The 27,229-nt window shown below is 40.8% G+C and overlaps 1 protein-coding gene across 2 annotated transcripts in view; it reads right to left on the minus strand.

The window, feature by feature from the left end:
• Positions 1-27,229, minus strand: part of SUPT3H (SPT3 homolog, SAGA and STAGA complex component) — a gene marked incomplete at both ends in the record, with an annotated part of 256,234 nt that overhangs the window by 83,529 nt on the left and 145,476 nt on the right. Inside the window, 3 exons of one of the 2 annotated variants that reach the window (XM_079532801.1) lie at positions 2,304-2,440; positions 3,999-4,089; positions 5,357-5,437. In XM_079532801.1, coding sequence (XP_079388927.1) covers positions 2,304-2,440; positions 3,999-4,089; positions 5,357-5,437 — 309 coding nt within the window. Of the gene's footprint in view, positions 1-2,303; positions 2,441-3,998; positions 4,090-5,356; positions 5,444-27,229 lie in introns of both variants that reach the window. The other variant, XM_079532800.1, reaches the window with a different exon arrangement.

Here is a 27,229-nt window from a genome sequence, read left to right on the forward strand (position 1 = left end):
ATCAGTTTCTAAAACACAAATAGTGGTTGGGAACAACTGCTCTACAGCACTGTTTCTCAGCTGTGGACAAATGGGTCTTGTTCCCAACCCCATTTGTAGGGAGAATGGATTCTTGATTTGATTTTTAGTAACTGCAGTGGAAAGAAGGAGGGGGAAACATGACTGGGCAAGTCCCAGAAAGAGGAGGATGAAAATCAGGTTATTTCTTCCATAGAATTTTCCACGAAAACTTAAGGTGAAATAGGCAAATATTAAATAGACAAATATTACTGAATGCATCAGCCACCTCATCATAGGAAACAAAATCAAACCGAAGTACCCAGCTCTGGTAATGAAAGGGCATAAAAAAGCACTCTAAAAATAGCAGCTTTCCAACTGCCACGAATCCTACACCTCTGACTAAAAAAATATGGAAATTGTGTGCAATTGTGAGCAGAAACCATGTAGAATATTGCCCTTGACAACGAGTTGCCCACATAAGGCATGAGCAGGAAATGGCCAAGAAAAGGAGCTGCGGAGCATTCTACATATCAGCTGTCAACAGAATCAAAGAATGGCCTGGGTTGGAAGAGACCTCAAGGATCACAAAGCTCCAACCCCCCTGTGCCATGCAGGGCCACCAACCTCCCCATTTCACAGCAGCCCAGGCTGCCCAGGGCCCCATCCAACCTGGCCTCCAACACCTCCAGGGATGGACGGGGCATCACAGCCTCTCTGGGCAGCTGTTCCAGCACCTCACCGCTCTCACAGCACACAACTTCCCCCTGACATCCAACCTCCAGCTGCCCTCCCTCAACTCCAAACCATTTCCCCTTGTCCTGCTGCCATCTCCCCTTTCCAAGAGCTGACTCCCCTCCTGTCTGCAGGCTCCCTTCAGGTACTGCAGGCTGCACTGAGGTCACCCCGCAGCTTCTCTTCTCCATGCTGAACAAGCCCAGCTCCCTCAGCCTGTCTTTGTAGTGGAGGTGCTGCAGTCCCCTATCATCTTTGTGGTTCCTCTGGACCCTCTGCAACAGCTCCCTGTCTTTCTTGTACTGGGGCCCCCAGACCTGGATGCAGTGCTGCAGATGGGGCCTCACAAGAGCAGAATAGAGGGGGACGATCACCTCCCTGTCCCTGCTGGCCACCCCTCTTCTGATGGAAGAACTAGCCTGTTCTGGGTAGAAAGAAAAGTTAGCTATGGGGATGCAAGCCAGTCAATGCCATTTGCCTTCAGAGCCAGAAAATTCGCCCTGGCCCTGATACAACCTGTGGATCTTTAAAATAGTTCAGTGACATTCAAGAAAATGCTCAATTAATAGAGAAAACACAGGGATCGAGAAGGGGAAAGAGTCTTTAGCAGGGTCTGTTGTGACAGAACAAGGACGAGTGCTTTCAAGATTAAAGAGAGTAGATTTAGGTTGGATATAAGGAAGAAGTCTTTTACAGTGAGGGTGGTGAGGCACTGGCACAGGTTGCCCAGAGATGTGGTTGATGTCCCACCCATGGAGGCCAGGTTGGATCAGGCCCTGGGCAACCTGATGTAGCTGTGGTGTCCCTGTGCACTGCAGGGCAGTTGGACTGGATGTTCTTTAAAGGTCCCTTCCAACAATATGGATTCTATGATTCTATCATAAGACCCATGTGGCAACATGCTCTGATACAGGGCTTGGGGTCATATTGCTAGGACTCAGTGAAACCAAGCAAAATTAGCATCAAAACCACTGTTTCAGAAACTCCCATGCTAATGCTGCTAGAATTCCTGATCCCAGAATAGCTTGCTAAGAGTGATAAGGTTCTGCATTCTGTAGGTTCTGCAATAATGCAGGCATAATTTTTCAGATGTATGTAGATAAAAAAAGTGAGAAGAGCATATATGGAAGTGTGTATGCACAGAATATTTTTCATTTTTTATGAAAGCTACGTTATATGAAAAGAATCCTCAATTGCTATCTAAGCATAATTTTCCAATGAGAGAAAGAATGAAAAATAGAAAAAAAATGGAAAAAAAAAAGTCTGTGAAATGTTTTTAAATAGAATCTGCTTTCTACAGGAAGGAAATACAAATATATGGCAGACAGAAAGATCCATAACTACACTTTCATAATCTTCCCTCTCAGCATGTGTGCTTAGATATCAGCAAACATTTGAAGGAATAGGAAAAATATGGAAATAGGATTCCTCTACACCATCTGGGCAAAAGGAAAAAGCATGTGACAGCGATACAAAATGCAACTCGAAAAAGGCAGCAGAACAGCATGATGTATGAAATATTTCAGAGTTTTCTCTGCAGGAGATGGGTATCAGTAAAACAGAACAATTACCTCCATCCGCTCCTGTTTGACATCATCAATCTCATCATCTTCAAACATGGCCAAGAGCTCTCCTGTCTGGTCAATGGAGTTGAGAAAGTCCTGAGCAAGCTTCTGCCGTTTGTTGGTGTTGTTGCTGCTGAACTTGTCTACATAAAGATAAGGAACAAACAGCGAATATAAATTATTTGGCTACTCTAAACATCAAATGATGTCCCCAGAAGGGGCATTTTTTAGACTCAGATGCACTATGTAGGTTGTTTCCTGCCCTCATACACATTGAGCAACCTGACCAAGGTGATGCCCTACTGTGTTGCAAAAGCACTATAGTACAATGTCCCCTTTAATGTTTCCTAGTAAAACCTTACCTTTTTAGCAATCTTGAAAAATCTAGTCTACCAGGTATTGTATTGAAAAAGCCACAGGGAACAGCTGTATGAAAGCTCACTCACATGACAGACCATTTGGGAGTAACACCTTTTCTCATAAGTATACAGAACATCAGAACACTCAAATTACCTACAATCTAAAGCGAATCCTAACACAAGCATTAAGATGCAGCTCCACAGATAATGGACCTCTGCTCAACATAAAGCCTAGTGAACCCTGGGCAAGGTGGCCGTTGTGCTAGGCAGAATAACAGCTACAAATAAGCAGAGTTCACAAAACAAAATTAATGGCTTCAGTCACCAAAGCTTGCCAGAAAATGGAATCTCCAACACCAAAATGAAGTGTGTTTGGGAAGTATTTCTTGAGCATCTAAATGATTTAGAAAAATTGATTTAACTAGTGGTATGAACATAAGGATTACAAAAATACCACGCTGTCAGGTAGGAAGCTATACTTCCGATTGCTTGCAATATACTTTTATGCTTTGTGAAAATATAGCGCCACGGCAAATTAAAAGTCAAATGAGTTGACCAAACCTTATCCACACATTGACCAAGTTAAAGCATAGAATGATAGAATAGCTCAGGTTGGAAAAGCCCTTAAAGATGATGGAGTCCAACCGCAGCCCAACCATCCCACCCCAACTCTAGCAGCCCTCCGCTAAATCATGGCCCTGAGCACCACATCCAAACGGTTTGAAACACAGCCAGGGATGGGGACTCCACCACCTCCCTGGGCAGCCCATGGCAGTGCTTAGCATGCACTAATATCAGTGTGGATGCTCAGAGGAACTAAACACAAAGAATTCATGGCGAGGGGAAAAAAATGTCAAAGTGTTTCCCATTCTTGAAACGACAGATTCAAAGTACAGAATGCTAAATGGCACTGAAAGAAGGCCAGGTCATGTATCAGTATTAAACGACTTCAGATTATGGTACTTTTTGTAAAACATGTCAAAACCTTTTGGTAATTAGCTAACAAATGTCCATTCAGCTGACAATCTCCCTTGTACATGGTAGCTGACATATTTAAATTACACATGCTGAAATCAATTAGCCCTTTAATCAGCACCAGTTTCTTAGCTTCCACAGAGTTACAACATTCAGCACTGTTACTTATCATTTGGATGGTAGATGGAAAATCTTAACATTGAAGTAATGCAAATGGAAAAGCAGCAATTTAAAACCAAGTTACTACATCTGAATCTGTAATTTTTGCTTGTATAAATATTAGAGAAGACATTAATACTTTGCAGTGAGCTGTTCTGGGCATTTGTAAAATATCAAACACCTCCCAAATTAAGGAAAGCTTTTCTACCTTCAATGAGGTCGTCTTCTTCTATGCCTTTCACAATTTTAGATTTGTAGTCTCGAAAAAACATGTACTTAAGCAGCCTTCTAAGCTTCTTCTAAGAGAAAAACATACATTGGTGTTAGTATTGCATAGAATTATTTTTCATTTAGGCTAAAATTATAACACACAAATACACGAACTGTATGGCATCACATGTACACAAACCATAGCTTCACAGAATCCTCAGAGTTGGAAGGGACTTTTAAAGGTCATCTAGTCCAACTCCCCTGCAATGAACAGGGACATTATGATAACAAATATAATTTTTACAATGTTCGTAGTTCCTAATTCTGAAGAAAATCCACATATAGCAAGCATGTCGAGGTATTTAGGTGAGCAAGTTGTTATTTTGTTTGCCCACTGTGAGACAGCGATGGGTTTCCCTTTCAGAAAGGAGAAATTCAGGCTGTATTAGGGCTCCAAAATCTATGCTTTGTTTGGAAATTCTCACCTAGGCATGCATACCTCCATGAACTTTGATGTTCATATTAACCACTGTTTTCATTATACCATCACTGGGCATATCAGACATCAGATAAAGTAACTGCATTTGGTTTCCAACCTTTAAGGTTTTATTTCTTTCAATATGTTTTTAGTCACTGGGTTTCACCCATCAAACAAGAGAAGAAAAACAGAGAAAGGGAGGCAAAAGAGTAAGGAATTAGTTAGAGAAAAATAAATAATAAGGATTTTTGAATGATTTTGAAATTTGAAGGGATAAAATGACTGTAATATTCTTATGGAAAACTAATTTTGTTAAATTATTGACTAGGTCTAATAAGGTCATGCAAAAAAACACATCATATCTCAATCTGAAGTTTTAGTGAGATCAAAATACAGGAAGAATATTAAAAAGAAGAAGAAACATTAAAAAAATGATAACACTTAAATATCAGACATGCCTCTCCGTTCTCCATAAATAGAAGGAATAAGAAATCAAAGGAATATAAAGGATAAGAATCACAGAATGGTTTAGGTTGGAAGGGACCTTTAAGATCATGTAGTTCCAACCTCCTGCTATAGGCAGGGACACTTCACAAGAGCAGGTAAGGATCCTTTATACTACAGACAATTAAGAAATTGCTCTGAGCTGTAATGTTTAGTACTCACTCTAAATACTAGTGAAAAAAATCTATTCATAATTGAAATCACTGGAGAAAATGAGTATTAAAAAGTTATGTAATTATTGTACTACATGTAATACAGCTGTAGTACAGATGCACCTTCTAACACAGTTATTCACATGTATGGAGGAGCAAACACTTTAAACATGATAAGGAGCTTGCTGTGCAGAACGAGACCATTCTGTCTCATTGCCATACCTTGTCTTTGCGCATTAGGAACAGGAGGTCTTCAGCAGAGATGACTCGAGCTCCTCTCAGCTGAGAAACCTCAGCTGCTTGCTGCAACTAAAATAAACAAATTCATTAGGATGGCTGCGGCTGTGTTAAAAATATACCAGGTTTTTCATGTATTTTGGATAATATTTTGCATGGTAGCATATAGCTAAATACCAGCTACGCACCTAAGCACAAGCTGAGACTCTCAAAAGCGTCACTCACTCCACTCGTTAGGCAAAAAGGGAACAACAATTTTATGAAAAGACTGAAAAACCTGTGATGAATCTCGAGCAAAAAGCTTTTTTGTTTCTATTTAAAATCATCGCTTTTGAAAAGCGCTGCGTTGCTTTTTCTTTTTCTCCTTCAAACCACATTTGCCCGGAGAACGAACACAGAATTCTCTCAGGCAATGTAAAAATGCCAAATTCTTGCCAAAGCACTTTATCTGGGACTGTGGAAGAGTAGTATATTCCTCTCACAATTTTTTAGAATAACATATACAAATTTCAAACAGCTCATGGAAGCATTTTTTGAAGGAAACTCAGTCTCACTCAACTTAGCATTAGTGGAAGCCATAGAAGACATTTTAGGTATACTCCAATTTTATTTGAGATAAAGAAAGTGATAGTAAAAGTTGACTGTATTGCAGGTCCTGCCATTCAGATAGGAAAGAGTTAAAGATGAGATTGAGTCCTAAATGCCACAAAAACAGATGAGATGCAGCCAAAGGAGCAAATCTCTATCACAAAGGCCATGCGTGTGAAGGCCTCAAGCCCCTGAAATAGTGCTAGAAAGGGCAAAAAATCTCTTTGGAATGGACTAAGGGCATCAGCCTTGGACCTGCCTTCAGTCAGCACAGGGCTGGTGAGCTAGAGGCCATCGGGCAGGCCTCTATCATCATCACAGTTTGATGAGCAGCTGATGCTCATCAAACTACTGCGCTAAGGAGGCCCAAAGCCATCAGAGCAGCTGATGGGATTCTCCTCTCTGCTTGTCTTTTAAGGCTGCCTGGAGACGATGCTGAAGAGGAGGTGGGATAGTAAGGATGCCTCACACCATGGAATATATTTCCTCCAGATCTAAAAGCAGTGTCCAGAAGGCTAGATGTAGTTGTTTAGTGGCTCCTGTTCTTGTTTGCTAATTGATAGGACTGACAGTGAGCCCAGAACAAAAGCTATCAAAATGAGACATCTTACATTCCTGACATTAAAACACACACACACCTGTAACATGATCAGTAAACAAAAATTTCATTTATTTTACAATATCCTTATACTCTTCTTTCAGAAATGCATGAATGCACCTGAAAATAATTTAAAGAAATCCTATCCTTCTTACTCACGCTAGCAATGGTTTCAGTCAGTATCACTGCCTGAATAAGTATATTATTAATCTGAGCTCCCATGCTGCTATGACTTGAAATAGGTCTATTCAGAAGTTAAAAAGATCAACAAAAACAGTAGCTGTTTCTAATATCCAAAGGAGGAGAGGGGGAAAAACTTTTTGGTTTTTTTTTTTTTTTTTTTTTTTTTGGAAAGGGCTCAGTGGGCAAAAAATTCAGTCCATAAATCATAATACTGTACTGCATTAATTTTTTTCCACACTAATGGCACGCAGGCAAGATGTGAAGTGTATCTAGTCTGCGCAACACAAAACATACTGCATGTAGAGTTTCAGATTTTCCTCTTGAAACACTGCTGGCCCTTGCAGTTACAAAGACCAGAGAGATTTCAGGAATTCAGAAGTCACAGTAATATAATCTTACTTGAAACTCACTTGAAAAATGTAAGAATGTGGAAAATGATAGTTCTATTTTTTTGGCATAAGCCAAACTGTTTCTTATTCTGATTAGTTTGAGGGCGCACAGGCTGCTTATATTTCTAAGATGAAATAGAAAGAGTTGGATAAAAAGTAAAGTTACCAAGAATGAGCCAATATTCATCTCTGGTGTAAATCTGTTGCAGCTCATGGATTTATGCCAAGGCTAAGCTTGGTCCCACCAAGCCTCAAAGTGCTACAAACCCTGACCGTAGCATGGCCACAACAACGCAGCTCCTTCCCACGTCGTATCAAACAATGGCTGAAATAGGTGGCTCCGTTTCTCTACTGCATGTGGGACCATAATTATTAAACATCCATTTTCTTATTACAAAATTCAGATCGGTTCATGTCCCCCACGTAGCTGAAATAACTTCTTTTTCCAAATGATAAATACTTGACAATGCCATTTACAGCAAAGACCGTGTGCGAGCTACTTACGGGAATTCCCAGTGAAGTAAGGGGGATTAAGGACAGGAGACCAAATTCACGTCCCATTTGCATCTAAGTAAATCCTGAATAACGCTGTTTATTTTAATGGAGTTATTCTGGGCTAAACACGAGATCAAAATCTGGAATAACATTCTCAGTTTCTACCAAAACAATGAAAACTTTATTCTCATATTACCTCGATTTTCGCATCTATTTTATTTTAAGTAATGAACCCACAGCATTTAATTTCTTTGGCTTAAAGAAAGCAAAATAGGAAAATAATTACTTCCTGTACCGTTATAAAATATGGATTATTTATCCAAACAGACCATAATGAGTTCTGCATTGGTACACATATTTACCTGGGAAACCAGGATATGCTCAGGTAAATATGTATCCAGGCCATTAAAAAAAAATTACGTACCACACAGTCCAGATCGGGGAGAAGATGTATTTATAGCTGTAGCACACACAGAACTGAGTCATTCAAACCACAACACGAGCGCTTTGCTATAATTAGTGCTGTAACGAACTGTCTGATTTCACTGTCCCTGCGTTGCTGTCAATACGCAGCAAGCCCTGACTCCTCAATTTCCGGAGCTGAGGGCCTTGTTCAGCCATCACAGCGGCCGTGCTACGCGATGAGGGCGATTTCAGGAAGCCGTACCAAAAAAGTGATCCATCTTTCAGCACTTGAACATCCATCATGGCAGAGAAGCAGCTTTCAGCCACACAACCTCTAAATCCATTGGTCTTCTGCCTTCCACTGCAGCGAGTCTGCTGCCAAGGACCCCACAGTGCGTGTGCTACAAGGCCAGCCATAACCTGCCCCATCTGCTCCTACAGTCACCCTTCTGGAACTGCAATGGAAGAGACATTGCAAGAAGTCCCAGCAGTATTCCTTCTTCAAGCCTCAGCCCTGCTCAGCACCAGGCAGGGACAAAAGAGCAGCATCACCTCCACCACACTCCATGGCTCTCCCTAAATTTGTTAATGATTACAGCTATTCAGTCAGCACTGGAAAGCATTTTATTCCGGATTATCTTGAAGAACAGTCAGCAATCCAAATCACTCAGCTTCTTGAAGAAAATCAGGCCCTAATGCCAGCAAAGATTATTTGAGCCCTCGGAGTCTGAATTTATTTTTTATTACAGCCAAATTATGAACCCCTAAAAGTGAAGTTTAAATAACGGAAGTGTTGAAATGACTTTCACTATAGGAGCGCAAATAGCTCTGTTAATAATTAGGAGTTTATGAAAAATAAGTGTATTTTACAATTTTTCACATTACAAAGAAAGTAGTATATACAGTAACTGTATTTTAAAGTCTAAGAAGAAATGGCTGGGGAATAATATTTTAAAATGTAATCACCGGTTTAATGACTTTATGAAGTTAACTTTCTTGGCAGGATGAACTGAAGTACGTTAACAGTCACCTTAAGGCTATTTTCTTTTTGCAACTTCTGCAAATTACAGATTTGTTGAAAGGAGCATTCATTCTCCTATGACAGAAGCACAGTTCCTTCAATGGCACTGTCTGCTTTTACTCCTAATTATTTTTTCTTCCCCTTCCTCCAAAGTCAACAATCATTGATACCTCTACAAAAACGTCTTGATGGACAAAAAGATGGAAAACAAGCACGCTGTGTTGTGATATAATCCTTCCAGTTCAACTGCACAATGGAGTCAAAACTGGAATGCTTGCATGCCTTCAAACTGCTGAGCATCAAGAATAGTGCTACAAGATTTTGGTTTTATTCTAGAGGAAAATTAGATTACACTTCACCAGGCTGATTTTATTTTATTTCCATTTTTATTTTTGAGTCAGGAAGGCTGTTTTGTTACTAAATATGCACTTAAATGCCTTATTTTTTTTCCCATCTTTTGTATATCAAGAGCATCCAACTCTGAAAATACCAATAGAAATTCTGAGTTTAGGTCCAGCGCTGTCAATGTATTCTAAGCAGAATGTCCCAATACTTCTCTGAAGGCAATTAAGCATAAGATTAAAATTGTGTATCTTCATCTAAATATATCCATAAAGTTTCTCAAATACAACTGAGTTTGGCAGCTGAGCATTACAGAGTCCATTGGCTCACTGTCCTGGGTAATGATTTCGGATCACCAGGGCTACACAGCTGTCTAACACATGAAAATTTCACCTGCAGATGAAAAGACAATCATTTTTGTTGTTATATCTAAGGATATTTTACAGAAAAGCATTTAGTGCATCAGCAGGTGACTGTGTGTGAGCTCGAGCAGATGAACCTTTGAGACCCATTTTGAGGCTTCACTGGAGCGTTTCATTGACACACGGTGAATTTTGGTACATGTGAATCACCCAGTGGCCATGAGATGTAAATAGATTTTCTTACTCTCATGATCTGTATGTACCAGAATACATGGAGAACTTGTTTTCAAGTACATATGCCATTTGTTTTGTTCACTTCTTCAAAATAAATTTACCTTTTGACATCTGGATGCAGCTCAACTGCCTTGCCTGGCCTTCTGAGGCAATGTCATGGTTTTGGCTTGCACTACTCCAGGAGCCCTACAGCTGGGGGCTGCAAGTGGAGACCCTGTAACCCAGGATGAACTTCCAGAGATGCATCCCCAAAGGATCTCCAGTAACAAGCAGGTTGTACGAGGGCTCCTGCCCTCTGAAAGCACAAAGAACATATCTAGGGGTCAGGCACACCATGGCTGCATGACATTCAGGGTGACAAGCTGCTGATATAAAATCAGTCTGATGATCACAGTAGAAAACAGCCCTTTCCTCAGCTACCTTCAGACTAAAATTGTGAATTCCTGTAAAGTTGGATATTTTAACTGTACTGTTGCTATCAGAAATTGTGAAAGATTAGAAGGATGGTGAAATGATATTTTGTTGTTATTCCCATATGTTTAAATTAAACATGTAGTATAATTTTGATCATGATTTCTCTTCATTCCACCAATAACTCACATACTTCTTTGTATTATATAAAAATTAGAGGGTTGGGGTGGAGGAGAGCCTTTTGGTTTTGTCTTTTACAATGGACACACTTAAATGGAGTGCAAATTGCAAGAGTAGAGCACTCTTCACTTCGTTCTTTGGGCTGATGCTCTCCATGTTTTAAACAAGAACCTTCTAAGCATTAAAAAACAAAAAACAAAAAGAAAAACCAAAACAAAAACAGAGACAAGAAAAATACATGGCCTTTATGAAACTAAACAAACTCTGCCCATGTAATGGAATAGTCAGACAATGCACTGCAGGAGCTTAACAATGGGTTCACCTTTCTACAGATCCCTGGAGGTGGAAGAGAAAGGCTCTAAAAAAAAGACTTGATGTGATAAAACTGAATCTTACCAGATATTTTTAAGTTACAGGATATAACACTTCTATGCAAAGCGACGCATACAAACAACACAAGAAGATGCTAGGTTGGATTGGTCATCTTACAGAATCACAGAATCACAGAATGGTTTGGGTTGGAAGGGACCTCAAGGATCACAAAGCTCCAACCCCCCTGTGCCATGCAGGGCCACCAACCTCCCCATTTCACAGCAGCCCAGGCTGCCCAGGGCCCCATCCAACCTGGCCTCCAACACCTCCAGGGATGGACGGGGCATCACAGCCTCTCTGGGCAGCTGTTCCAGCACCTCACCGCTCTCACAGCACACAACTTCCCCCTGACATCCAATGTAAATCTCCCCTCCTTCAACTTCAAACCATTTCCCCTTGTCCTGCAGTTATCAACCCTTTCAAAGAGCAGATTCCCCTCTTTGGCTGTATCTTCTGGCTGTATCCTGCAACCACCTCAGAGCAGACAGCAATGACACGTGAGGTCATTCTGCCACAGATGTGCACACACCATTATTTCTGTTCATCTGACTCTCAAGTTCATCAAGGTCTCACTGGGCTGAAGCTCTGTGTTTTGCATTGCAGATACTCAATTCAATTCAATGCTCCCATCAAATGCTGAGCACACCCTGCTCATCTTCCATCACAGAATCATAGAGTCTGGAGGTTGGAACAGACCTCCAAGTCCATCCAGTCTAACTGTCCACCTACCACCAATATTTCCCACTAAAGCACATCCCTCAGTACAACATCTGCAGGTTTCTGGAATACCTCCAGGGTCGGTGACTCCACCACCTCCCTGTGCAGCCCATTTCTGGGACTCCTCCCTCAGAGAATTTCCTGATGTCCAACCTGAATCTCCCCTGGTGCAACTTGAGGCCACCTAGCCAGGTCACTGATCCTTACCAACCTCTAAGAGACCAAATTGTTTCTCATAGGAGAATGGAGGAGAAATCTTTTCTTAAGTGTGGAATGATTCAATTTTCACAGTGAATTCTGCCTGTATTTTGAGCTCCTTGGCTATAAGTAACTCGTGCAGTTCGGTGCCAGCCACAAACTGGGATGGAGGAAAGCTGAATCCTTGCACTCTCCATATATTCACAGCATATTCCTAGCTGAGCCCCACATCTGTTAACACTGAACCAGTTTTGTTTAAAATATAAACAGGCACAATTGTTAGAAGAATGATAACTTATTAGTAAAGCCCAACAGCCTAGGCTTTTCTACTGAAAGTGAAGATTTGAATCTATTAGAGACCATATTAAGTAGATTAAATAAAGAAAATATGTTTCCAAGTAAATGGTGAAATTAATACTGCTATCTTGACAACGATGAGCTTTAAAGCAAGGCCAAATTATTTTTTTAATCTCTGCTTTATAGTTTAAACTCAGTGTCTCAAATATCTTGCATTTTCTGTCAGAGAGGGAAAGAACTTATGGACAATAAATGCATATCAATGTTTCAGGTATGCTTTCTTCTTATTTCAATTCTAATTTCAAAATTAACATTTTGAACCAACATTTTGTACCTATAATTCTTCTCCTCTTCATGAAACAACAGAATCTCTATCCCTCACAGTAGGCAATGATGACCAAACCAGGCGAAATGATATGAACAGCATTAAAACTAGAAAGTCTCTAAATGCAGGAAAACATTCATACTCACTGAATTCTATTTTAATATGGATAAATCTGTCAGCAGCTACGTAGGCTTCACTGCTTCGAGACTTGGTGATGTGCTGGAGATGGCACATGGTGATGTGCTGCTGATGCTCTCTGTTACTGCCGGTGATAACAGCAGGCAAGAAAACTAACTCTGAAACCTCTGTTCTAGGGTTTTTATTGTGATAGGGGTGAAAACAAATCAGCTCGGGTAATAACATCCAAGGGGAAACAATGGCATAGGCTTCTGCATAACTTGCAGGAGAGCAATGAAGCAGGTTTTGTGAAAGGTGACCACTGTACATGTGAAAGATCCATTAATCATCTTGAAATAAAACAATTCTCATGGCCAAATGTGTTTCAAAATCTGCAAAAACCTGCTTTTGTATTTCTAAAGATGAGCATAGAAGTCTTCCACTTGTTTCTGATGCCCTAGGACTGCTGGGATATCCCAGATACTGAGGTAGATGGTGTGATCCCACTGTAAATCAGTGGCAGCAAACTTCCCCACATCTAAGTAAATGAATACTGGGATAATGGAGTGCAATAGAACTTAATATATTTGGATTCAAATTTTCACAACTATTTTTTTTTTCCTACAGCGCTATCAGTACAGTTATTCCAAGCTGTGAATCTCAACTATAAATATTATTTCCATCAAAGTTACATCTCTCAATGTCTTTTTGCTACAAAATATTTTAAAATAATAAGAATGTGCACGCTCCTTTAGCAATGAATGCATTCACCATTCCTTTAGAGAAAACAAAAAGAATTTACTTCTCTTTAGGATTGAAAAAAGAATTAATTCTCTGATATTCAGTGTATAAACTCAGATTTATTACTAGTTATTTCTATTCCTTTTTTTTTCTCCAGTATGCCTACACTGTGCAGGCCGTAGAGGTTACATTATACCCACAGCTTCCTGGCCTTTGGTTTCAAATCCCTGACAAACCACCATTCAGGATTATTGTTACTGAGCTTCCAACACTGCAAGCAGGAAAGAACTGTTCTCTGTTGATGGAGAGAACATCCAATATAAACAGGCTCCTTTCTCCCCTTGCTGTAAAGTCATGTTTGCTTCAATCATGCATCCTTATGCTGTCACACAGAAAAATAATCATTGACTTGCATTAGTTTCACCAGAGCACTAAAGAAACACTTTCCCTTTCCACATGACTGCAAATTGGAATCAGGCTTCACGGTTTGTCAGGCCAGGCTGGATGTGGCTCTGGGCAGCCTGGGCTGCTGGTTGGTGACCTGCACACAGCAGGGGGTTGGGACTGGATGAGCACTGTGGGCCTTTGCAACCCAGGCCATTCTGTGATCCTGTGATTCTATGAAAATAAGACATCTGTCTACCAGGAGATAAAGCGCACTGGGAGCAAGAGTAGGGCAAAGCAAGGATTTCCATGAAGAGGCAGGCAGCCATCAGAGCACTGAATGCAGAGATAACCAGGCTTCGTCCTCTGGCTGAACTGATAGCCAAGTCGGAAAGAAATCTCTTCAAACACCATAAAATGGAAGACAAAAGCATACTTCATAAAAATAAATCCCATAAAGGACGTAAGAAAGGCTGGATGGGGCTGTGAGCAACCTGGGCTATAGGGAGGTGTCCCTGCCTATAGCAAGGGGTTGGAACTAGATGATCTTAAAGGTCCCTTACAACCCAAACCATTCTATGGTATGCTAAGACGTTTTTAGTAACATCTAGGCTAACTGGCAGATGGAGGAAAAAGGTTCAAGCAAAAATGAAGAATGGCAATATTTACCAACGGGAATATCTCCATTTATTCCCAATCCTGAAGAGGCACGCAGTTACATTTCTTTCTTGTAAAGACTGTCTATGGATGTAAAAGTCCTTAGGTTAAAAGACTACTTGAAATCATAGAATCATAGAATCACCAAGGTTGGAAAAGACCTCAAAGCTCATCCAGTCCAACCGTTCACCTATTCCCAATAGCTCCCACTAAACCATGTCCCTCAACACAACATCCAGCCTTTCCTTGAACACCCCCAGGCTCGGTGACTCCACCACCTCCCTGGGCATCCATTCCAGTGCCTGACCACCCTTTCTGACAAGTAATACTTCCTCACATTGGTCTTTCTCCTTAATTTTATTCTCATCAGCTCAAACGCAGACAAGTGTCCATCAAATGGAAGCTCGCCATCTTGGGTGGTGACAGCAGCTCAGTGTTCTGGGGTTGCTCAGAGTACCAGAGGCACACAGCACGCAGAAATGGCGACTGGTGTGAATGGTGCTGGATGACAGACATGCCTTACAGGGCCTCAGGGAAGTTATTCTGCGTGCAGAACTCTGATGGACAGATGTTTACCTGGCACGACATACAGACAGCATCGAAATAAAAGGAAAACAATACTAAAAAAATGTGAAGAACGTATGATTTTAATGCTTTTTCAACCATAATATCTATATGTATGGAATGTATATTGCGGTACTGAAAAAAGTCCCACTCTCTCCTTCAATTTTACAGCAAATAATTTGTCAGTGGAGACAACACATGAACAAAAAAAAGTATGAAAAAATGAGAAGTTATTGTCCTGCTGACAATAGCAGGACTAGGGGAAATGGATCCAAGTTGAAGGAGGGAAGATTTAGGTTGGACGTTAGGGGGAAGTTCTTTACAAGGAGAGTGGTTAGGCCCTGGAACGGGCTGCCCAGGGAGGCTGTGGATGCCCCGTCCTTGGACGTGTTCAAGGCCAGGTTGGACGGGGTCCTGGGCAACCTGATCTAAATGTGGATGTTTGGTGGCCCTGCTGGGCAGGGGGGTTGGAACTACATGATCCTTGAGGTCCCTTCCAACCCGGGTGATTCTGTGATTCTGTGAGAAGTAGAAAATTAAATGGATATTTTTCTTTTTTCCAGAAGTCTCTCCCCACTTAATTTCAAAATACCTTCAAAATCCTAAATCTAGAGCATCTTCCTCCCAAAGCTCTTGTAATAGCAGATGAAGAAAAATAATATAGGAATTTATAAAAGCAACAGGTTGAGTCCGAGGTGGATTCATTTTCATGTACAAAGGAGGTAGAAGGAAGTTCCTATTTTTGCATGTACGTCTGCAATTCTTGGTTTCCTGCTGTTTTTTTGTTTTGTTTTTTTTTTTAATTTAGTTTTACAAACCATAATTTTCAGAGCTTTGAAAACACAAATCAAATTGTGCAGCTGATAACATGAACGTGGCACATGTCCTCTTGGGAAGGTGAAAGAAAGAAAACAAGGACAGAGCTGCTGGCTCAGAGAAAGGAAAGAAATGAACCCAAAGCAGCTCAAATGTAAAATCTGACCAACAGATACTTTGGTCTGAAAAAATGGCACTGATTTCCTAACTCTTAATTAATGTTCATTCTTTAATTAGCATTCATTTCGCAAGGACTTGAGTCTCAAAAGGCTGCTTCACATTCCTTTAGCACCACGAGAAAGAATCACTTTTCAGCCATGAAAAGGTTGGGGGAAAAAAAAATAAACATGTTTTGTGAACATAATTTCCTCTTTACTGCTCCTGCAAAGCTATGAAATGAAATATATTATTTAATTACATTGGATCAAGCAACAGGAAGAGAAGGGAGTGCTTGAGTCACAGCATCCCTGTAAGAATAAATAACTCTATTTCCTCCTGCTAAAGGACAGTTTTAATGGACTGAAACGGTCCAAATGGTTAAAATCAAACTACTGGGAGGAGGTAGGATCTTCTTACTAACAAAAAACAACTCCCAAACCCCGAGGAAGCAAAGAAAAACAACCAACACTACAAAAGACGGTGTGAAATTCCTAACAGAAATACTGGTAACGATAGGAAAAAGAAGCAGCAACACTTCTGCTAGAACATCAGTAGTGGTAGCTTGAAAATTATCACGTTTATTCCAAATCTGCCCTGAACCCAAGGATGTTTTAAGAGCCGTATAGTAGCTTTCTGAGACTGTTTTGTTATACATTTTGCACTGAAGATTTTGAGCTAATCTATTGCGAAAACTCCAAAATTTATCTGCTATTATTACTAAAATGTTATTAGCCACATGGGATTTCCCTTAGCTGTGCTTCAGTAATGTTTACTAGATCCTTTAAATTGAATGCAACTGTTGGAAAAGTTAAAGCATTTTTTTCTTAAGTATGTTCTTGGCATAAAAAAATGGGAGGGCTTTAAACTATAATAAAAAGATAAGCTGAATTCTAAAATGTTGGAACAGATAACTTGGCACCGGTACAGAGTCCACACTGAGATATGAGTGAGAAAACGCCTTGATCCTTTACATAATTCAAATTCATACTGACTTGTGTGGAGCTGCTCTGAAATAACCTCGCGTGGAAATCCTCCTTTTTTGAAATACGGAACACGCTGAAATATGATTGCGTTTCACAGATGATGTTTGAAGAACAATGGAAAATGCCTTTGAAGCTGTTGAGGGGAGCTCCTCTGAGGCCTCACGGAAGGATGGGAGAAAGCACTGCTTTGAAAAAGAGATGCTGGAGGCAAAGAAGATTCAGCTCATACCCCAGAAGAGACAGGACTGACCTCCAAGACTGCAGGATAGTTGATATGAGGGGATAAGCATAAGCCACTGTGCTTCTTGAGGAAAGATGAAGAGAGGTTTTGACAGGGATAAAGTAAACACAATTGGCCGTAAAAGCAGTTTGCTGAAATTGTCTAGATTGCAGATCTTGATGGTGCCTTGCGAGTATCGCATTTGTTCCAGTCTGCTTCTCATAGAAACAAGGATCACGAAGCTCCAACCCCCCTGTGCCATGCAGGGCCACCAACCTCCCCATTTCACAGCAGCCCAGGCTGCCCAGGGCCCCATCCAACCTGGCCTCCAACACCTCCAGGGATGGACGGGGCATCACAGCCTCTCTGGGCAGCTGTTCCAGCACCTCACCACTCTCACAGCACACAACTTCCCCCTGACATCCATTCTAACTTTCCCTGCTTGAGCTTAAAACCATCCCCCCTTGTCCTGCCAAAATCTACCTGAGTAAAAAGTTGATTGCCTTCCTGTTTATAATCCTCTTCTAAATACTGGAAGGCTGCAGTGAGGTCTCCTCGCAGCCTTCTCTTCTCTAGGCTGAACAAGCCCAGCTCCCTCAGCCTGTCTTTGTCTTCTATTGCACTGCTAACTGCAATAGGAAGTGTCTGCAAAATGATTCTGGGCTTTAACTTAAGTATTTTTTGTATCTAACCGGGTGTAAACTTCTAAGCAAAAACTATAAATACTTCTCAGTGCCTAAAGCTGTGATATTCAGAGGTGATTTAGCAGACTTCCAACCATAAAAACTGTGCCCAGTGTATTTCTCCTCTAATTTAGAGTAAGTGGGCCAGCCTTATATCATATATAATCATAATTCTCAGTGACATTTCAACCAAAAAGCAACTAAACATTTAAACTAAAAACCTGCAAACCTCCATAGAGAGTTACAAATAGCATCAGTCATTTTAATATAAAGCTCATAGACAGTAGCATAAACAATGTCAACACAGTCAGTAGTTTGCAGTGTAGAACCTGGACCTAGAATATTATAAAGGTAAATTCTTAAATTCACAAGAAATCACTTTCCAATCAGCGTCTTTTTGCAGACGAACGGGATCTGCAGCATGCAGTAAAACCATACCAGTAGAGGTCAAGAGGAACAGGAATAAAGAGCCATCAAAAGTAAAGCTTAATTAACTTTGCAAGTCAAATTAAAAAGGAAAGCAAAGGAGCCTTTACACATTAAACACAACGAAGAAAAAGAAAGTAGATACTCAGTGCAGAATGAAACAGAGAAGGAAAGTCTGAACATGGCTCCATAATGTCTTCACTAAACACATGGAAGAACTGAAACGCTGAGCATGGAGCAGAAGTAAGATAACTCAGGAGATGAGATATATGGAAATAAATTATTTGTACTGAAAGGAAGTAAAATTCAACTTGCACTCCAGTCATCAGCGCTGGCATAGAATAATAGAATCACAGAATGGCTTGAGTTGGAAGGGACCCCAAAGATCATCAAGTTCCAACTCCCTGCCACAGGCAGGGCCGCCAACCTCCACATTTAATATTAGACCAGGCTGCCAGCATCTCAGACCTGAATGAATTATAAAAGTCTACTGGCATTAATATTCAAAGAAATAAGCTAAAGTTCGGGGAGCTAAAGGGGCTTTAGGAGCAATGAGACAGGCGATGGAGCCAAATTCCTGTTGGCAGTTTAAGATGATACAATGAAGTGCGGCAGCCAGAAATTGCAGCTTGGAATGATGGAGTAGGATTTTATGAAAGCCTTTTTCATAGGGACGGCTGTGCAGTACTGCAGCAAATCCATGGTGCTTCCAAAGCATGAGCAGGACAACAATATGGCTGAGCAGATCTGGTGCTCATGTCCATGCCTCGTTGAGTAGGTTGGATGAGATGCATCCAGAGGTTGGACTGTTTCTTTCTCATCTGAATTCTGTATATATGGGGAAACATCATTGTGACCTTCCAGAACTTGAAAGGAGCATATAAACAGGAGGGGGAACAGCTGTTTGTGAGGGTGGATGGTGATGGGACAAGGGGAATGGTTTTAAAGTGAGACAGGGGAGATTTGGGTTGGATCTGAGGAGGAAGTTTTTCATGCAGAGGGTGGTGAGGCACTGGCACAGGTTGCCCAAGGAGGCTGTGGATGCCCCATCCCTGCAGGCATTCAAGGCCAGGCTGGATGTGGCTCTGGGCAGCCTGGGCTGCTGGTTGGCGACCTGCACACAGCAGGGGTTGGAGCTAGAGGAGCGCTGTGGGCCTTTGGAACACAGGCCATGCTGGGATTCATTCTATCATTCTATGATTTTTACTGAGCTTTTGAGCAGAACACTTTGCTTTCTTCCATTTGCACAAACTCCTGTACAACAGTCACTTCCTTCTGATTGGATCAGGCTCCCCTATCTACTGCTAAACCAAAATTAACGTTTGTATCAAAAACACTGTCAGCAAAGCAGAAGAGCAGGAACGTAATCCTTGCGGACCCTGCAGCAGAAAGAGGACGTGGGTGGAGCCAACAGAAGCTGACCACACCACTGAGCTGCCGCAGCCGTAACTCACAAAGCTGCCGCCATCAGCTCCCCAGTGCCTCTCAGTCACAAGGAAAAGCAAGCAACACTTAACATGGAGTAAAAGAAATGGAAGTTCTCTCCTTTACGCCAGCAGCTCCACTGTGCACTGAACAAGGCATACGACAAGGCAAAACTTGCTAACTGCTTCGGTAAAGATGAGCAAACACATGAAAATAATGGGTGTTTGCAGCAACTAATCTAGGCTGATGAATGGCAGTTGTGTGTAAAACGAGTGGAGCAAGGTTGCTGGGGTTTCTTTTGATACAACTTGAATGAAAATCAGCTTCTATGATGGTGTAAGTATTCCCAGAGAAGATTCCTTAATTATTTGCAGCCTCAGTTCATTCAGATAAATAGGCTGTGCTAATGTATGTTTGAGCTTCATGTAGAAAAAACAGTTATTCATTACAGATGTATCTCTGCTCTGTGTACTCAGCCACATACTGCAACTAATAATAAAATATAGAGTGGTTGAGTTCATACCCCACAGTTAACTTTATAATTTCATCTAGTTAAGACTGGCCTTCTTCGAATGCTATAAGCTAAATCCTACACAGCAAACATGAAATTTTACAGATAATGCCAGAATCGAGGCTTTTTTAATGGCCTCATGTAAACAGTGATTTATAGTCGAGAGTTACCATTGTTAATAAACTTGAGATTGTTGGCTTTCTCAGAATCTCTTCAGATACATTTCCCTTTATTTTTTACAGATGTAATAAACTGTAATATATCAGCTAATGAATGAGAGGGACATCAATCTCACAAGGAGGCAACAACAAAGACTGCCTCTCACAGACACTTGCAGTGAAACCAATGGCAAGGATGGTGAGGCTGAGGCACCCCTCCTGCAGGACAAAATTCAGGTATTAAATAAATAGACAACACCACATGATGCATACACTATGCAAACACTGCTTTTCTAGTTGTCTTAGAAGGAGATGACTTTTTTTTGCAAGGAATCTCAGCAACGCTATCCTTACTTTTGCAATTTGAATCCTGAGATGCAGAAATAAAAGCTGATTCACCTATGGTCACTTCCCTGATTCTGGTCATCGTTTCACTACCTGACACCTTCCTGAACAGGTCCCACCAGAGAATACTTTTACCTTTTATCCACTACTATCCACGTACAACCAGCCGATCAGACCTGGATGTTTTGTGAAATGACATTTAATGTCAGAAAACTAGGTATCAAAAGATAATTTGGTACAGAGATACTCATTTGGGTGCCTCCCATTTCTCTCACCTTCTGCCGGTTGCAGAAGTTCAGGTCTTCTCAGTCACTGGGAACAAAGAGACAATCACAAACAGAATTCAGATTTCCTCTGTCTCAGGGAAACACATCATCCATTACGCTATGCTACATGATCCTTGTTTCAGATGTACATCAGGGTGTTTAGTGAATCAGTATTTATTCTGTGGAATGCTGTATTCAACAGAAGTAGCAGATCTATCTTCAAGGCAAGACTAAAGGGTTTTGTGACGGATGACATCTGGCCAAACAAAAAGATCAAGCACTGGAGTCATAACGTGAAATTCTTTGACATAAATTACAGGGAAGAGCAGACACGGGATGAAGGTAGCTCCTAGTAGCCAGAAAAGCTGTAGCTCAATTTCAGTGGAGATGTATCCTTGAAGGATCAAGGCATTTCTGCTAGTAACTTCTCACACTGAATTCCATAAAGTACAAATAGTTTTGTATTCTCTCAACTACAGAATAAGTACAGTGCATCTGATCATATTAGCAACATTATCCTAGAAGCAAAGTGTCAAATTCCTCATCCTGCTTGTTAACAGCAGGTTTTACTAAGAATGCTCATTAACCATTCAATGCATACAATGGCAGTTCTGATTTTAGAATTACAGAATGATAGAACAGCTCAGGTTGGAAAAGCCCTTAAAGATGATGGAGTCCAACCGCAGCCCAACCATCCCACCCCAACTCTACCAGCCCTCCGCTAAATCATGGCCCTGAGCACCACATCCAAACGGTTTGAAACACAGCCAGGGATGGGGACTCCACCACCTCCCTGGGCAGCCCATGGCAGTGCTTAGCAGCCCTTTCTGTACAGAAGTGTTTCCTGATATCCAACCCAAACCTCCCCTGGCACCCCTTGAGGCCATTTCCCCTCATCCCGTCACTTGTCACCATTGAGAAGAGAAAAATTAAGTACATATTCATTCTCAAAATTTTCCTTCCTTCCTATCCCACTGCATAAATGCCAAGGAATAAAGTAAGTCTATAAACATTACTTTCATTTTCAGGCTCTCCAATGATGCCACGCAATCCCGCAATACACTTGAACTCAATGTACCTGGTAGGATGTGAATCCCTTGGTCTCAGTTGAATGAAGCACTGACATGATTTCCCATCCTGGCTTTCCATCTTGTACATCATTTCTGCACAATTATTTTATGCTGATGTCATTTCTGCTAGGTTGTGCTCCAGTGAAAGTTCACTTTCTTTGTAATGCTGGTGTAGGTTGTGGCGTGCTGGAAGAGCCATTTTGTAGTTACATGGCATAATCTCAAGTGCGCCATTCTCTCCACCCATCCAAACCCAAAAAGCAATTTACCCCCCCGTCAAGAAAAGTGATCTAAAGTGTTCACTTCTGTGGGAGAATGCAAACAGAGATCTTTTCTTTCTAACTCTTTTCTTTCCCCATCCATGTTCCAACTTCCCATGTCAGTAGCTGCTTACGTAGTAAGTAAGATTAAGGGCAGAAATAAAGGCTGCTTATATCCCATCTCTGCATAAACACAGCTCCTCTCATTTCTAGTACAGTTTCCATAAACACAAGACATTAATTTTTGAAAGATCACCCGTGTTCTGCAGTCATCCTAACATCTTCTACCTGCATTTCTTCCATGCGTTTCTTCCCACTGCAGAAATGCAGGACAGAAAATATGGAACGCTGGTTTTTGAAAAATATGAAGTATTTGGTTTGAATATGTGAGACAAGCACACATTGTCATTTCCACGTGATCCAGGATGAAAATTAGTTTCTTACTTAAAATGACATGTGGATTTTTTTATTATGTCTCAAAATGACACAATTTTGAAAAGCTAAATTGCAGCAAGAAACCACCTTAAGAGAACTATTCCATGTTAAATGAAGTTAGAAACAAGCAAATTAAATTAACCCCATATAAAATATAAATTAAATATAATAATAAATTAAATATAATATAAATTTAATATGTAAAATATATTAAAAGCTTTTCTTTCTAAAATATCATTTGTTCCTGTTTTAACAACTTAAGAGGTTAAAAAATACCAAGTCTGATTTCAAGCACCATACTAATGTTTTTCTTGAACTACAGAATACACTGCTAGTCAAACGCCTTCAAAAATATAAGCAGGAATTACCCCTATGAAATTAAAAATGAAAGCAAATCAGATTTTTGGAAAGATGGATGTGAATAATAGCTACCTGAAATACTATGTTGAAAAAGTGGCAAGATTTAGGTAGGGCCTAGAATTAAGATGGAAAAGCAGAAGATCCTTGCTCACAGGTAACGTTGCGGCATGAGTCAGCTTTCATAGAGTAGGAGAGAAGAGATGAGAAGCTTGATTTTGTCCCTCCTGAATTTCAATGGATGAAAAAGTGCTTCTAGGGAAACATGCCAAGATGCAGTAATGGGTAAATAGAGACCAGTCAAGAGTGGAGAGAGAAAAATTCAAAACACCAGGGTTGGGATGATATTGAATCCTTGAAAGCAGATGAGGCTCAAAAGCCTGCTGATGAAAAGGAATTGGGACAAAAACAGAAATCTGTGGGACGCCAAAGAAAGTAAGAAAATTCTGTTGAAAGATATCTTGAAATACATGCTGGAGGGAGAGGAAGATTAGAAGAATATGGTGTTTTTCCCTTGAGTTAAAATCCCTCTCTACTTTAAAATAAGATTTAGAAATGACGTAACTTCTGAGAGAAGCATCACGCTATTGTTAAGGGGCCAGGGATCAAAGGAATTTCAAAATGCAAGAGCCTTATTTTCCACTTCCAATGCTTATGAGTTCTCCCATGCCAGGTACGTACCACAGCCTGTTGCCCTTTCACTCCAGCAGATCTGGATGGGCTGTAAGAGTGTGCCCACTCATCAGAATGTGAGTGTCTGATGGAAACTACCAACCTGGTCCCCTTCTTGCAGGGCTGTACTGCTCAAAGAGTTGTGGTGCATATAAAGCTCTGTATTACCTTCATCTTCTGTTTGAGCTAGTACAGAGGCAAACTGTTTTGCACCTGCAGCTTTTATAAGGTGGGGTGGGGGAGATTTTAAAGGAACTGCTGAGTGACTGAACACTTTATGTGTGAAAGCCAGCACGTGCTCTGCATGCTTACATTTGCTTAATAAATCATTATCACCCAAATTAAACTGAAGTGTGAAATAGGGCACTCTGAAAAATACCATGTACTACTTTTGCCCAGTGGTGGAAAGAATAAGGAAGGAAAATAGAAAAATCTCTCATCACTCACTGGTCTTTAAGCTTTAAGTGACCAAGCATAGAGGTGCATACGTGAAAATGGATCCCATTAGAGAAGCAACAGAACCTCCTAGCAAAGCAGCTGTCTCTTTTTATCACCCAGCAAGTGGGTTTGGGTGTCTTCATTTCTTAATTTATTCAGACTCTGCTTGGTGGTCTAGATGTTTTCTTAATCCTTTAGTACTACCAGTGGAGAGCAAAAGTGCCAAACTGGAGAAGATCTGCAGGAAACCCCAAGAGCCACATGAAGCACAGGCTGAACTCAGTCACCAACTGAGAGCTGCCATCACTGCAGAACACAAAAACCTGATGATCAGGCCATGGACAATCGTTTTCACTCTCTTTTTGAAGGACTTCTAAGGAAACAATTTTTTTTGTTTAAGTACATCGTTGCCCAGGGAGGTGGTGGAGTCACCATCCCTGGAGGTGTTCCAGAAACATTCAGATGTTGTACTAAGAGAAACAGTTTAATGGGGAAATATTGGTGGTAGGTGGATGATTGGACTGGATGATCTTGGAGGTCTTTTCCAACCTTGGTGATTCTATGATTGCATGATATGTGAACAGTTGAACTCCTGTGGGCTAAGCACACGGTCCCTCCAGTCTGCTTGGCCAATAGACACTTACAGAATCAAAGAATCTCTTAAATAACTCAAAACAGGAGAAAATGAACAAAAAATAATCAAGTTGTTATAGATCTCACCCGGGAGAGAGAACGCTCTCCTTTAAATTCGCTTGCAGAAATCAAGCAGAAACTTGAACATCAACCTCCTGCACCACTAGGCAGCTATGCATAGCAGAGAACCCTGGAGAAGGTGAAGTTCTCTTCTGTGTTTCAATGAAAACTTAAAGATATTTCAATTTCAAGATTTTTATTCAAGATTTAAAACGATTATTGTTCTGAAACCCATCTATCTCAAGCTTTAAGCCTGTTAATTGCTAAATTCCAAAGGAAACAAGGATTAACTCACTTAGGTTATTTCCAGAAAAATAAAGAATTTGCCTATTTTGCTTAGTCCAAATACAGGGGTAAACATAATTATTTTTTTTTAATGAGATTCAAAAGCCAGGCCTAGAAGAAATGTAAAACCATTTCTTTCTGATAATGCAATGACATATGTATGCACTCCGTCAGTCATGTACATACCTTCAATTACATCTGATGTTCTCCTGCATCATCTCTTCCCTCCAAGAGTCATCAAATGCTCATTGTGCAAATTCTGTACTCAAAATGAAAGATATGCATTTCCTGGATCTCTCCATTCATCAACACGGGCTGGAAAGTTCTCAAAATCTTCCTTGGGTTCTTAGAAATTACCGCCTTCTTCGGTTTAATCACCGCAAGGCCTTTGCCACCTCCAGTCACAGAGATGTGAATGATGAATCACGGAAGTCACAGCCCAGAAGGGATTATCTGTCATCTGTGACAACTGCAGGCTGTGGAGGTAGGGATGAACGCAGGCCTGGTGCTCTCTATAATTTTGATTGCTTTAAAACACTTGAGATGAAGTGCAGCAGAAACGGCTTGCTACCGTATTGGCATTAAGGAAAAAAGAATGGAGCTGGTAAATGCTAAAAGCTTACATATCCACTTTTTAAGAATGGCAAATGCCATATTCTGCAGAACAGAATGTTGCCCTCAGAAAAAGGGTTTTGCAATACCTGAGAAAAATCGGCCACCAGATGTGGCTGATCGACCTCATGAAAATCTCCATTTGCTCATGCCAGCGGATAATTGTTTGGAATTCAGAAGCAAAACCTACCAAGTTTCCCTCCAGGCTGGAACTGAATTTCCCCCAGAGCTTCCTTTCAAAGCTCTCTCTAGCAGCTGAAAAGGGAAAGCGTTTTTTTTTTTCTTGTGTTCTCAATGCTGCCCTTTCTGCCCCCCACAGCAGCCATCGGAGTGGAATATATGAAAAGTTTGGTGGGAGAGACATATTGCATCCTGCCTGGATGTTTAATCATAGAACATACGTAACTTTTATTTATAGCTTAAGACACAGACGTATTCCTCTCCTACAGACATAGAAACGCAGCTCAGAGGCACTGGGTAATTTGCGTGCACTGACACAATCGATAAATAACAAAGCCCAGCAGAAAACTCAGGAAATGGGTTCCATCTCCATACGTATGAGACACAGTGTTGTCTCATCAGCAGCGGAATAAAAATCAGAACATCCTTCCTTGTGATTTGCTGTCCTACCCCACGTATGTATTCTGAGGGATCATCAGGGCAGCGGAATGCCAAGGACAGAACTGTTCAAGATTTCAACTAATTAATAGAGAGAAAAAAGATGGTCAGGTGTCAAGGGAAAAGAACCAGCCATCGTTCTCATGATGAAAGATAGACTTCAGTAGGCAGGCACGTTGTCTCCACCCTCCCATTACAGCTCAAATAGTTCTGCTGGTGGCTCTTCTGTGAGAATGCAGTCGTTACAAAGATATATTTCTTCTAAGGACAAATAAAGCATTAAGCCTCTACCTTAAGAATTTTAAACCTGAGAATTTTATCCCTTAACAGAGTATTCTGAGATAAGAGCAGTGTCTTACCATCTGCTGACACTCAGTTAAGCATCTTGAGGGATCAGGCTGTCAATGAAACTAGAAATAATGAATGGGCATAGTGGGAAGGAGGGAGATCATAATAGGAAAGTTCACGAAGGAGAAAAAAAAAAGGTACAGAAAACTAAGGTACAGAAGAATGTGTAAAATCTTTACCCTCTTGGGACCTTCAGGGATTTGACTTTTAATTAAAAGAATCAGTCACTTTAATTAGCAACTATCATTTATATGCTTTTTTTTGAATACATTGAGCAATAATTCCAGATTACTCTGTCCAATCTACCTGGGATAAAAGCTCACGTTTCAGAAAGAAACATATAAAAATGTCTGGAGGATTACAAAACAAAACAGCTCCTTCACAGGTCGAGAATTACTTGGAAGTCATGCACATAAACAAGACATTATTATTTAAATATACTTATTGGGGTGACGGTGAGCGCAGTCACGGTAGAATCATCATGGATGTATCGCAACC

This window comes from Tetrao urogallus (genome assembly GCF_951394365.1).
Source record: "Tetrao urogallus genome assembly, chromosome: 2".
Classification (NCBI taxonomy): domain Eukaryota; kingdom Metazoa; phylum Chordata; class Aves; order Galliformes; family Phasianidae; genus Tetrao; species Tetrao urogallus.